At 32.1% G+C, this 13,246-nt stretch overlaps 2 protein-coding genes across 9 annotated transcripts in view; one reads left to right on the top strand and one right to left on the bottom strand.

The window, feature by feature from the left end:
• Positions 1-601: 601 nt before the first annotated feature.
• LOC129944883 (uncharacterized) lies at positions 602-1,618 on the bottom strand. Its single transcript, XM_056054545.1, has one exon. It carries the CDS (start codon positions 1,616-1,618, stop codon positions 602-604), a length of 1,017 nt encoding a protein of 338 aa, XP_055910520.1.
• A 3,159-nt stretch (positions 1,619-4,777) lies between these two features.
• The window catches only part of LOC129948277 (blood vessel epicardial substance), a 199,107-nt gene continuing 190,638 nt past the window's right edge, over positions 4,778-13,246 (top strand). For 3 of the 8 annotated variants that reach the window (XM_056059217.1, XM_056059218.1, XM_056059211.1), the window contains exons 1-2: positions 4,778-4,954; positions 6,510-6,664. The gene's annotated coding sequence lies outside the window, so the exon portion shown is untranslated. The other 5 variants (XM_056059214.1, XM_056059212.1, XM_056059215.1 and 2 more) reach the window with 5 other exon arrangements.

The raw sequence follows: 13,246 nt of genomic DNA on the forward strand, positions 1-13,246 counted from the left end.
GTCATAGCCTTTATTATGATGAAATGGTTTGTAGTTCTTAATTTTAAACATGTATGAATTTGATGCAATGAAGTGTGTTTCCTGTAGTGCTATGATGTGTGGATTGTATTTTGCGATTAATCGTTCTAGAGTATGTTTGTTATTAGTATAGCCTTGGATGTTCCATTGGAGGATGATGAAATCATTATCCAACAGAGTCATTATTGTTTTTTAAAGTTTTTAGTTGAGTGAGTATAGTTTTTTGAGTTAGTTTGGTTGGTGAGTGGGAGTGAGTTGTATGTAATTTCTTTTGCAGAAGTAGAGTTAGTATGCGAGTTATCGGAGTCAGAAATATCACACATTTCTGTGTCAGATAGCGATGACAGTTGTGTTTCTTCTGTAGGAGTATTGTGTATGTAATTTTCGGAATGAGTAGGAGTGGGAGTGATGAGAGATTTGTCAACTGAGCTCAGCTCTTCCATAAGAGAGTGATGCTGCAGGTTTGAGGATTGAGTTGTGGGATTATTGTTGATTTTGGTTTCGATGAGAGAGAACTTAGATTGTGTTAGATTTCGGTCGTGATTTAAATCGTGAGTGGTTTCGATTGTACTTGGTGGTGATGTTATTGAGGTAGGAGCGGGATTTGAAGATTGGAGAATGTTTGAGAGATTTTTCTCATTTTCAATTCTCTTTTTATTATCTCTGCCATTGAAGGCTTCGAACTATTTCTTTTTTTAGGTGGTGGTAGCTGATGAAGATTAGGATTATCATTATAAATTTGCCAAGCGTCGCGAACAGTGCAACGACGATCCGCTTTGATTTTGTTGACTGACTTGTACCTGAGGAAGGCAGGGCAGGAGGGATCATATGAAGTGTGATTTTCGTCGTTGCAATTAATGCAGTAAATACGAACGCATTTATAATGAGGTGGAGGGAGACAGCAATCTTTGCAAATCACCGAATTTGTGCATCGGTTTTTGGTGTGGCCAAACTTTTGACAACTGACACAACGCATTGGATTTTGTATATATTCCTCGACTTTGCAGTTCAACCAACCTATTTTAACTTCATTTGGACGGCGAATTTGATCGAAAGTGAGGATAGCTGCTCCGGTTGCAACTAATAAATCATTTTCTTTTTTCATCATTTTTCGGACCTCGATAACCTTGAATTTTTTTAGTTCTTCGAGTAATTCCTCTTCAGTTATATTTTTGATGTGCATGGAATAAATTCTACCCTGAACAGAATTAAGGCTAATGTGATTTGTCACTTTGACTGGGATTGAGTCGATAAGTTTGCATTTAATGAATTTATCAGCTGTTGCAACATTAAGTACTTTTAGTAGCAAGTCACCTGACCTCATTGACTTAACCTCCAATATATCTTTGGAAATGTGCTCTAATCCGCGATTGATTCTAATAGGATTGTAGGTAGATAATTTACGCAATTGATCGCCTTCTTTTTCTAAACCAGTGATGACGATGTATCGAGGCACGTTATCATCGTTTTGAATTACCGGTAGATTAGGGAAATCATCACCATTATATTTTCTTTTGTGTTTTTTGTTCCGGTTTAAAATTACCTCTGATTCGAGGATTTTAAACCGGTTATGATTGGGGGGATCCGTCCCCCCGTCCATAATAGAAATTTATGTGTGAGTTTTATTGAATATGTATATTCTTTTCTTAAATATTTAAAATTCACTCACCGCAGATGGTAATAAATTGAGTGGAAAAAATAATTAAGAGTCTTTAAGAGTAAATCACAGCTCACACAGTATAAACTCACGTCTGTTCACGGCGTTTGCCAGCTTATTTGAATCCATATTCAATTTTTACCAACTTTTGTTAATTTTTGTTCGGTTTTTAATTTTTTATAAAAAAAATGTCAATTCGATTTTGTTCAAAATTTTACTTAATGTTGACAACAATACTTTTTGAAAGATAAAAGTAAATTAAAGGCAATATCTCAAAGTTTTGAAAAGATATTTGAGTCGAAAATCAATTTTTACCAACTTTTATAAAATTTTTTTTTAGGTTTTTATTTTTTGTAAAAAAACTGTCAATTCGATTTTTCTCAATATTTTTAAGAATGTTGAAAACAATATTTCTTAAAAGATAAAATAAGCTTGAAGCCAAAATTTCAAGTTTTTGAAAAGATATTTGAATCGATATTCAATTTTTTCGAACTTTGAGTAATGTTTTTTTTAGATTTTTATTTTATCGATTTTTCTCAAAATTTTATCAGATGTCAAAAACATTATTCTTCGTAGCACAAAATTGTTTTAGAGATGAAATCATATTTCAGTCGTAAAATATTGCAGGTGACAATTTTTTTTTTTTCAGTTTTATTGATTTATAAGAAAACCGTTATATTGACTTTTTTCAAAAAATATACCTGTTTGGTATCACGTTACAGTATATTGTATAAAATTTAATTCAAGTCTCTAGCGTTTTTGGTTCGTAAGATATTTAGGGTTAACCAAAATTTTCACCTTTTTTTCAAACTGCTATGGTAAAAAAAACCACCCACGCAATTTTGTTGAGAGCCCTTTCTGCATCTTTCTGCCTTACTATCAGTATAACAAAATTTATTTGAAGTCGATATCTCTTCTGGTTCTTGAGCTATGGACGACGAAAAAAACGTCGCGAACGTACGAACGTACAAACGTACGTACACACGCACGCACAGATATCTTTCTAAAAATCTTTTATTTCGACTCTAGGGACCTTGAAACTTCGAGAAAAGTCAAAATTTTCAATTTGACAAATCGCACCCATTACAATAACTTCCTATGGGAAGTTTATAAGTAAAGTATACTTCAATGCAAATTTTCTATCAGAGCACTCAAACCAGAAATGACTACAAGAAAGTTCAATTGCTAAGAATCAACTCAAAAAGAATAAAGCAAATATTTTGGAACTTCCTTAAAACTATCAATTTTATTAATTAAGGTTGATGGCGTATACATTTTGGAAGAAAGAAAGTTATGACACAGCCGATAAGAGTAGTGGAAGTGATTAAATTATGTGCTGCATTGCACAGCATATGCAGCACTCGCAATGTATCACGACCTGAACGTAATGTTCCTAAAAACTATGGGCTTAAAGTACCTGCAGCTGGAGGAAACTCTTGGAGTACAACAGCCAAAAGAATCCGCGATGGTATTAGGGTTGATTTGCATGCGGAAATTAGGTAAATAAAAATGTTGCTAAGCGAAATAAATACAAAAAAAAAAACAATGTCAAGAAAATATTTGTTTTCAATAACATTTTATTTAAGAAACAAACAATAAACAAAACTTTTAAATCCAAAACAAAGCAAAAGCACAACAAAAACAATTTATAAATGCACCACATAACAAAATATCACAATAAATCACAACAGCTGATCGAAATGACATTCAAGCCTGTTTGGTAGCATGAAAATTTCACCAAGTTTCCCAAACTTGGGTTTTTTTTTATGGGTTTATACATCATGTTATGTATTTAAATTTTCTTAAAAATCGCAAAAAATTTCATGTGGATAAACATACCAATAATAACATGTACATAAGTTCTACCAAGCAATCATAAACTTTTAGTGATCAACTTACGCAGTACAAAGAAGAGTTGATAATCAAAATTGACTGTCAAAACAGTGACAGTTAACTATCGCCTTACGCGATTCCACCCCTGGTATCAATAATCCTTTGCACAACCTTTTTTATTTTATTCAAATTGAAAAATGAATTGATATCTCCGTTGTATAAAAGCTTTCTCCTATAGGCACACACTAAATAAGAGTTGTTTCTGTTATGAGAATGTAGGTGGCGCAGCAAACACTTAAGAGATATAATCATAAATTACACTTAAAAAAATATTTGTCTGTGAAGTTAGTTAGTTTCGATTCCTCGCCCATTTTTTGGGAGGAAGACCAATATTTTGTTAAGATACTTCTTAAATTTGTTTTCAAAAACAATAAAATATGTAAGTTCTTAAAAGATTACATAATCCTTTAAATATATTTCACAGTTTTTCATAATCTGTTTTGATGAACTAACAAATAATATTTTCTTCGTTGAATAAAATTCGTTGACATGCGAGAAAACTTAGGTTAATGTACATATAGAATGCAGTAATTACTCATCTAAATATGGTTAAAGATTTCAATATCTTAACCTTGTTTATTGGCAACTTGTCCAATAGCCATTATAATTAATTCGGTTTAAACTAGTTTTGCAGCAAAACTTGTTTTCACCAATAAAATGTCAAAATACTACATAATACAACTATATTTTGTGGTTGTCAATACATAAAATACGTTTTTTTAAAAGTCTTCCTCAACTAAGCGCCAAACCTGTCCTGTCAAAATTATGACATTAAATTTTGTTATCTTCATCTTTCTTCAAACTTCAAAATGTTGCATACATTAAAAAAAGTACCTTCTTCAAAAATTTGTAAGAAATTTTTCATCAACTGTACTTTTTAAGCTTCATGCATCTACCGTTGGAAGATGCTTTTACTAGAAAAATAATAAATCCATCGAAAACAATAAAACGCAGCCATTTATTGAAATATCAATATTTTTATAATGCATATACATAAACCTACAACTACATTCATATTTATATTCGACTTTAAAGCGCACGCACCATCACAGCTGACATTAACAACAACTGTCATACCAAAACAACAACAACGAAAACATAACAACAAATTACGTAGCAGAGTCGTCGCTCGATTGCTTAACCCCCGGAAGCACGAGCACGATACCCAACCAAACCGAGCAAATATTATATGGCTCGCACATCGCACAGTTTCGAGAGAGCATTGCATGTGAGCAGATGCCGGGCGGCGCGTTCATACGTCAGTGTTTATTTTTCGGAGCCATCAATATTGTGTGTGCACTGTGCAACGTAACCTTCGCATTGAAAATTTCTCTTGTTTATAAAAAAAATTATATCGTTGATTTGTAAATAACTAAAAAATAACCGGTACCTATCATGAGTTAAAAAGAATATACAAAAATTCTTGTTTTTCTTTTTATTTCATTCGATTCCTATTTGATTTAGTGTCATTTGCGTACAAAAATAACACACCTTTTCAGTTCGGGGGAAGAATCTGTTTTCTTTTTACTTTAAGTTTTGTTTATCCAACCTACCACGCGTATTGAACTGACAGAGTTAAACAAAATAAAAAAAAAAAACGTAGTGTACACATTCGAACGGGCCATGTTTACACATTAAGCACCGTTGTTTATTTTGTGTTAATTTCCGTTTCTGTACGCTGTCCGTTGACGATTGACGAATAAAGTAGAATACCTCCATTATGCATCGCATTGGGTCAGCCGTTGTTTGAGGCTTCAATACTGGAATGGTGTTCGAGGTGGTGAAGTAAAAGTCAAAAAGAGTTTAACAAGAAAAAGAGATAATTCCCGGAGCTAAACACGGTGTTGAGATTGACGTTTGTAAAACGCGCGCATTCGACGCATAAGACAACCAATCAATTTAATTTTAGTACACATCTCATTTTTTCACCACTCTCTTCCTGTCATCCTTTTTGGTATTATGGTGAGTGGGTGAGGTGACTTTTTAGCAATGAGACATTTTGACAGTAAACCCCCCAGACCTAGGCTATTGCAAGAAGGAGGAATAATATTGTCAAGATAGTTTCTCAGTCATCAGCGTTCGGTGGTTGTTCTTCCCGGTCCCAGTCCCGGTAAAAGACACCTTCGGGATTTGGGAAATTACATATTTTTTTGTATTCATCTTCGAGAGAAACACATGACATGTAAACGTCAAAAAACAAAAGTGAAGATACAAATTTAATAACTATACTGTTAGAGGGGTGAATTTATATGAGTGTGTTTCTTTTTCTTACTACAAAAAGGGGTTTAGTGTGAATTTAATAAACTAAAAGCATCCTCACAGGGGTCGGAACTTCGGTCGGTTGTTCCGTCAGTTTTTGGAGTTGAAATATTAAGAGAATATAATGTTTACGCAACGATACTTGGTCGATGGAAATATTAACCAATTTAATTTCACAAATTCCGTGTGAAATTTTAATTCTCTCAGAAATAAAATTGTGGTGAATTTTGTTTAGTGTGTGTTTTTCCAAAGTTTATAACCATCATCGGTATTCTAAATAAGAAAGAATTATGTACCCCTAGATCTCGTTTGGAATTATTTAATTTTTTTTCTGCTTCTATATCTACCTTTCATCTTTAAAGTGTGGTGAATATCTAATGCAATTCAGTTTATCGTTTATCGCGAGGGGTTAGATAAAATCATTTTTATTTTTGCGTGTCACTAATTTTATTATAAAATATCATATCGGTGTTTTTGATAATCTTATTTTTTTGTTTTAATAGTTCGTCGGTTTACTTCTATCTTCCTTATAAAAGTGTGGTTAATATAAAATACCCATCTTCTTTTTTTTTGTTGTTTTAATGTGTGTGGGGGAGTAGATATATATGATTAAGAAAATATAAAAAAGTGTGGTGAAAAGGAATGTGTATGCAATTTTTTTTTTATATTTTTGATATTTCAGCGAAAGTGTAAAAAAAGAGGAATACCTCTAGCAACCCTCTACATGTACCTTAATTATTAATTTATTATCAGCTGCAGCTGTAACTTTGTTGGATTAATTTCTTTTACAACGAAACGAGGATTTAATATGAGAATTTCAATGACACGACAGGAATGGTAAGACATTTAATTTGATTGTTTTATATTGAAGTTGATAATCTTTACAAACATTAAATCTTATAAATTATCTTTCATTTCTTGATTGTTTGGTTTGAGTTTGCTAATTTTGTATCAAGAAACTTATTCAGAAGTCGTTAGAAAATCACTACTAATTTGGAAACGTGTATTGATTGTCATTTTGAGATAATTTCAGTGTTAGATTAACAGAATAGTCGAATTATGCATCACTTCAAATCAAAAGGTGTAAAGTGATGCAGCTTATAATGTAAAATGCTTCAAACCTTAGAAGGCAAAGAGATACACAGTTTTTTTTTAATGAAAAGATAATAGTTTTATCGATGTGTAATCTAATATTGCAAAACATTAAAATATACTTTAAAACATAAAATCATAGCTATAGTTGGTTTAACCTTGAAAACCCTTCAAAAACTCGCTTTTTCAAGAATCTTTGCCAATATTGTTTGTAACAACTTTTCCTTTGTTAAATATTTATCTTAGTTAACTTATTGATTCACCGTTGATTTGATCAAATTTTGTGTTCGTATAATAAGTAGGTTAGGGTTAGGTTGGAGTGGCTGTCCAGATGTCATTGACGCACGTAGGCCTCAAGGGTCCATTGTGATACCACTAATGAGGTTACTCATGGGAGAGTAATGACCTTAAACAAACCATTTTGTAATTTTAATAAAGTTAGGGAGACGTTTTGTGTCAATCGTTGCCAGTTCACTGCTATTATCGAAAAAGGGATTACCGAGAAAGTTATTCCTTCTAATGGAGAGTGCTGGACATGTACATAGAAGGTGTTGAACTGTTTTCTCGTCCTCCTCGGCCATGCAGCTTCTACAGAAGTCATATGTGTAACCCCTAGCTTCAGAGCATGTCTTCCTATGAAGCAGTGTCCTGTTATTACTCCAATTGTAGAGCTTTTACTTTGTCTGCTCAGTGATATCAAGCCTTTTGACCGTTTTAAGTCTATACTTGGCCATATTTGCTTGGTTGCTAGGCAGGTGGTACTTTGTGACCATCTAGTATTTGTTGTTTCTAAAGCATATTGCTTGAGAAGATATTTGCATGTAGCAAGTGGTGTTCCTATGTTATGTTTTTGTCTAACATTAGGCAGAAGTGTTCCGTTTTTGGCGAGCTCACCGGCTTTGCAATTTCCCAGAATGTCTCTGTGGCCCGGCACCCAAATGAGGTGAATGTTAAACTGTTCCGTCATCTCATTCAGAGATGATCGACAGTCGTGGACTGTTTGAGAGTTTGTGGAGACAGACGTGAGAGATTTAAGAGCAGCAAGATATAACGTTTTTTTGAGCCAGGATAGTGCTTCTTTTCGCCATTACTTCTGCCTGGAATACACTACATTGATTGGAAAGTCTATAGGATAGACTGAGATTCAGTTGTTCTGAAAAGATACCACTTCCAACTCCGGGATCGGTCTTTGAACCAACTATATAGAAGTGTACCGCATCGTCTTTCAGGGGTCTCTCTTCTTCCCAGGAGGATCTTGAAGGGATGGACACATGGAAGCTTTTACCGAATACCATTTTTGGGGTGGTATAGTCTTAGCGACCTGGGATAGATCTGAAACTGTCTAGAATAGTAGTATGTCCAGTATTTTTACTGCCACCATTTTGGGGAAGATGTCAAGAGGTGCTAGGTTTAAAAGCACTTCCAGTGCTGCGGTTGGAGAGAAGTGCTCCTGTGATGCACATACCTGCTGACCGCTGGACTTTGATGAACTTATTTAGATTTACCATCTTGTCCAGTGCTGTCCACCATACGACAGCTTCATAAATGAGTATCGGTCTGATTACCGAAGTGTATAGCCAGTGGGTTATTTTTGGGGAGAAGCCCCATTTTGATACTATGGCCTTTTTACAAGTAAAAAGCGCTACAATAGCCTTTTTCACCCTTTCATCAATATTTGCCTTCCAGTTAAGTTTTTTGTCTAAAATGAGACCTAAATATTTAACTTATAATAAGTAAAATAAATATAATTTAATAATTTAATGTAAAGGTTCAGGTTGCTGATGAAATTGTACTGAGACAATCAAATAACTTTTAAAAATTGAGATATAAAGAGAATTGTGCCGATCACAACGCCAACGCACTTAGACGCACATGGATCTAAGGGACTGACCTACTAGTTCAACTTCTTGAGTCTTTTAACAAAGCGTTTGAGACATTGAATGGCGAAATTTATTATAAGAAGTCTTCTGATAGGCTATATCTCAATTGCAGAAGCTCCAAGCAAAAATGCTTACTGTTAGGTGCAAGTGGTGGTGGTCCAGCTAAATATATGGTTGTTTTTTTTTCCTATGGTGCCAAGCTTTAGCATAAATTTACATACCTAAGTTTATAAGTTTATACCAATTTCCACTAAGCTGCGCCATATATAATTTTCTGGATTCAACCTTTTCGGAAGAAAAATTGATTGCAGCGATAGACAGAGCAAAACTACACAAGGCAGCTGGAACATACCGAATTGCAGTTGAATTTTTCAAGTATTCCTCCCACGATTTAAGGGTATGTCTCCCGCAGAAGCGAACTCAGAACTCATGTAAATGTATTTGAATGTATTAGTGAAAGATCGTTACTCTCTTCATTATCAAATTCAAAATTTGAATTTCCAATTACTCTATATTTGCCTCTTGATCTTTTTTGTCTCTCAGAGTGAGGACCGCACAAGCAGCCAATCAAAGAAATAAGAAATAGAACAACGTTGCATGATAAACCGGTTTTTTTTGTATGGCTAGTTAGGTAGATTTATTGTTGTCTTTTGCATATGGTTCGAATTTTATAAAGCAAGTGGGTATTTTGTTATCGAAGGAGATGTTTTTTTCTTGAATTTCTTTTTTTGGTCGACATTTTCTAATTATTGAAAATACCTATTTTATTTTAATATTTTTTTAACTTCCCATTGGAAGTTATTGTAATGGGTCCGATTTGTCAAATTGAAAATTTTGACATTTCTCGCGATTTCAAGGTCCCTAGAGTCGAAATAAAAGGTTTTTAGAAACATGTCTGTGCGTGCGTGTGTACGTACATTCGTACGTCCGTACTTTCGCGACGTTTTTTTCGTCGTCCATAGCTCAAGAACCAGAAGAGATATCGACTTCAAATAAATTTTGTTATACAGATAATAAGGCGGAAAGATGCAGAAAGGGCTCTCAAGAAAATTGCGTAGGTGGTTTTTTTTACCATAGCAGTTTGAAAAAAGGTGAAATTGTTGGTTAACCCTAAATATCTTACGAACCAAAAACGCTAGAGACTTGAATTAAATTTTATATAATATATTGTAACGTGATATCAACCAAGTATATTTTTTGAAAAAAATCCATTAAACAGTTTTTGTCATAAATCAAAAAAACTGAAAAAAAATGTGTCACCTACCAAATTTTACGACTAAAATATGATTTCATCTCCAAAACAATTTTGTGCAATGAAGAATAATGTTTTTGACATCTGATAAAATTTTGAGAAAAATCGGATTGACAATTTGTTTACAAAAAATTAAAAACCGAAAAAAAATTAACAAAAGTTGGTAAAAATTGAATATCGATTCAAAACTCTTTTCAAAAACTTGAAAGTTAGACTTCAAACTTATTTTATCTTATAAGAAATATTGTTTTCAATATTCAGTAAAATTTTGAACATAATCAAATTGATAGTTTTTGTACAAAAAATTAAAAACCTAAAAAAAAAATTAACAAAAGTTGGTAAAAATTGATTTTCACCTAAAATATCTTTTCAAAAATTTGAATTATTTTATTTTTTGTAAAAAAACTGTCAATGAGATTTTCTTCAAATTTCTATAAAAATTTGAAAACAATATTTCATATAAGATAAAATTAGTTTAAAGCCAATAATTCAAATTTTTGAAAAGATATTTTAGGTGAAAATCAATTTTTACCAACTTTTGTTAATTTTTTTTCGGTTTTTAATTTTTTGTAAACAAATTGTCAATTCGATTTTGTTCAAAATTTTATTAAGTGTTGACAACAATATTTTTTGAAAGATAAAAGTAAATTAAAGCCAATATCTCAAAGTTTTGAAAAGATATTTGAGTCGAAAATCAATTTTTACCAACTTTTATTCATTTTTTTTAGGTTTTTATTTTTTATAAAAAATTTTTCTCAAAATTTTATCAGATGTCAAAAACATTATTCTTCATTGCACAAAATTGTTTTGGAGATGAAATCATATTTTAGTCGTAAAATTTGGTAGGTGACACATTTTTTTTTAGTTTTTTTGATTTATGACAAAAACTGTTTAATGGATTTTTTCAAAAAATATACTTGGTTGATATCACGTTACAATATATTATATAAAATTTAATTCAAGTCTCTAGCGTTTTTGGTTCGTAAGATATTTAGGGTTAACCAACAATTTCACCTTTTTTCAAACTGCTATGGTAAAAAAAACCACCTACGCAATTTTCTTGAGAGCCCTTTCTGCATCTTTCCGCCTTATTATCTGTATAACAAAATTTATTTGAAGTCGATATCTCTTCTGGTTCTTGAGCTATGGACGACGAAAAAAACGTCGCGAAAGTACGGACGTACGAACGTACGTACACACGCACGCACAGACATGTTCCTAAAAATATTTTATTTCGACTCAAGGCACCTTGAAACGTCGAGAAATGTCAAAATTTTCAATTTGACAATTCGGACCCATTATAATAACTTCCTATTAGAAGTTAAAAAAATGCAATACCCGGGAGTGATAGTACGCAAAAAAATCAAAAAAAAACAAAATATATGACAGCGAATTCACGATACCTACAATACCTCTTTACCCTTTTTTATACCTACACTACAATGTGCAACCAAAAAAATTTGCCGAAAGTTGAACCAAAAATCAAATTCTGCGTATACGATTGACTACGTAACACCCAAATCACGAGTCCATGACCTTACATCATACCACATACTAGAAATAAAAAAATATTTCTAAGGAAAGTCTTTTTTTTGTTGTATTTTCTGTTATTGTATACCGCAAGCAAAACAAAGAATACAAAAACTAAATGAGCCATGAGACCAACAACAAAAAAAAAATCTGAGAGAGGATGGGCGGGCGAAATTCTTTTGCAAAGAATTCTCTTCTTGAGCGCTGAGATGCAGTGGCATTCTTGGGAACTGGAAACTTCATTGTGTGCGTTTACAAAGAAATTTGTTGTTAAAAAATGCAAAATAGACCTCTTTTATAAAAATTAAATTAAATAAACAGTAGACGCAAGAACTTTTTACTTTTTTAAAAAGAATAAACAAAATGCCAAAAAAAAAATAAAAAAAATATTTTGGAATTATATAAGCTCCCGATCTTTCACAATTGCACCACAAATGTTGTTATATTGAAATGCATTTTTAATTATGTTGCGAAAAATATTTTTTTTTTTTCAAAATCGATAGTAAGAGTAATATATATGGACCTTTTTTTTAAAAAAAAAATTAAAACTAAAAAAAAAAAAATCAGCTCGCCCCATGAATTCGCAAAAAATATTGGAAAAAAAAGAATGCATTTTTAATTTTTTGTCTAAAAAAGTTACTATAACTATTTTAAAAAAAAAAATTTAAAAGCAAATATCTGAACATATATTTAGAATTTGAAAAAAAGTTAAATTGACTTAGCTAGCTGTTATACTTTGGAAGTTTTATCAAATATTGCACCTATGCCACAATGCAAATTTGCCCTATTTTTCATAGTTTTCTACAATTTTTCTTGGAATAAATAAATAAATTAAAAAAAAAAGAAAATCGATACTATTTATAAAAATTTATTGTTTTTTGGAAAAAAATATAAAAAAAATAAAAAATTATATTTTACACACTGCCCCATTGATTTTCGCAAGTAACTACCTGAATTTAATGATTTTTTAGTGATTCTAGTGCTGTTAAGGAATAAAATAAATTAAATTTTTTATTCCTTTATACAAATTTAGCCCAATATTTTTTTTAATTAAAACCCGTTTATTTCGTTTAAATATTTAAAAAAATGTGAACGCTACAAAGCTAAGCGCAAAACACCAATCAAATTTTTTGCATGCGACATGCCCTTAATAGCCCAACTTCTATGTTGTTATAATAGAATCTTCGAGTTTGGATTCATTTATCCTAATTTTCTGTCTTCGGTTGTCCCATTATTTAAAAAAGGAGATGCATATGCTCCAGAGAATTATCGAGGGATATCCTTTTTAAACGCGTCTATGAAGATATTTGTATATTTATGTATGATATTCAGTAGACTTACTTCGTGGGTGAACGTGAACTCCAAGCTCAGTAAGCTCCAAGCTGAATTTCGCTCTGGATATTCAACTACAGATCAGGCAGCATTTGACAGCATTGATCCAGTGGAATTTTTTCTAAAACTTTTGAATATCGGTATATCTTCCAAAATTATCAATATATTAAGAGCTCTTTATGCTAAAGATTTATTAGCCGTTTGGGATGGAGAATGCCTTTCCGAAGATTTCAGTTCTTCAATGGGCCTTAAACAAGGATGGCGTTGAGTACTCTATTATTCACTCTATTTATTAAGGATTAAGTGGAGGGAGGGGGTGAACTTTGCGGTAGG

Source organism: Eupeodes corollae, chromosome 2, assembly GCF_945859685.1.
Source record: "Eupeodes corollae chromosome 2, idEupCoro1.1, whole genome shotgun sequence".
In the NCBI taxonomy this organism is placed as follows: Eukaryota; Metazoa; Arthropoda; class Insecta; order Diptera; family Syrphidae; genus Eupeodes; species Eupeodes corollae.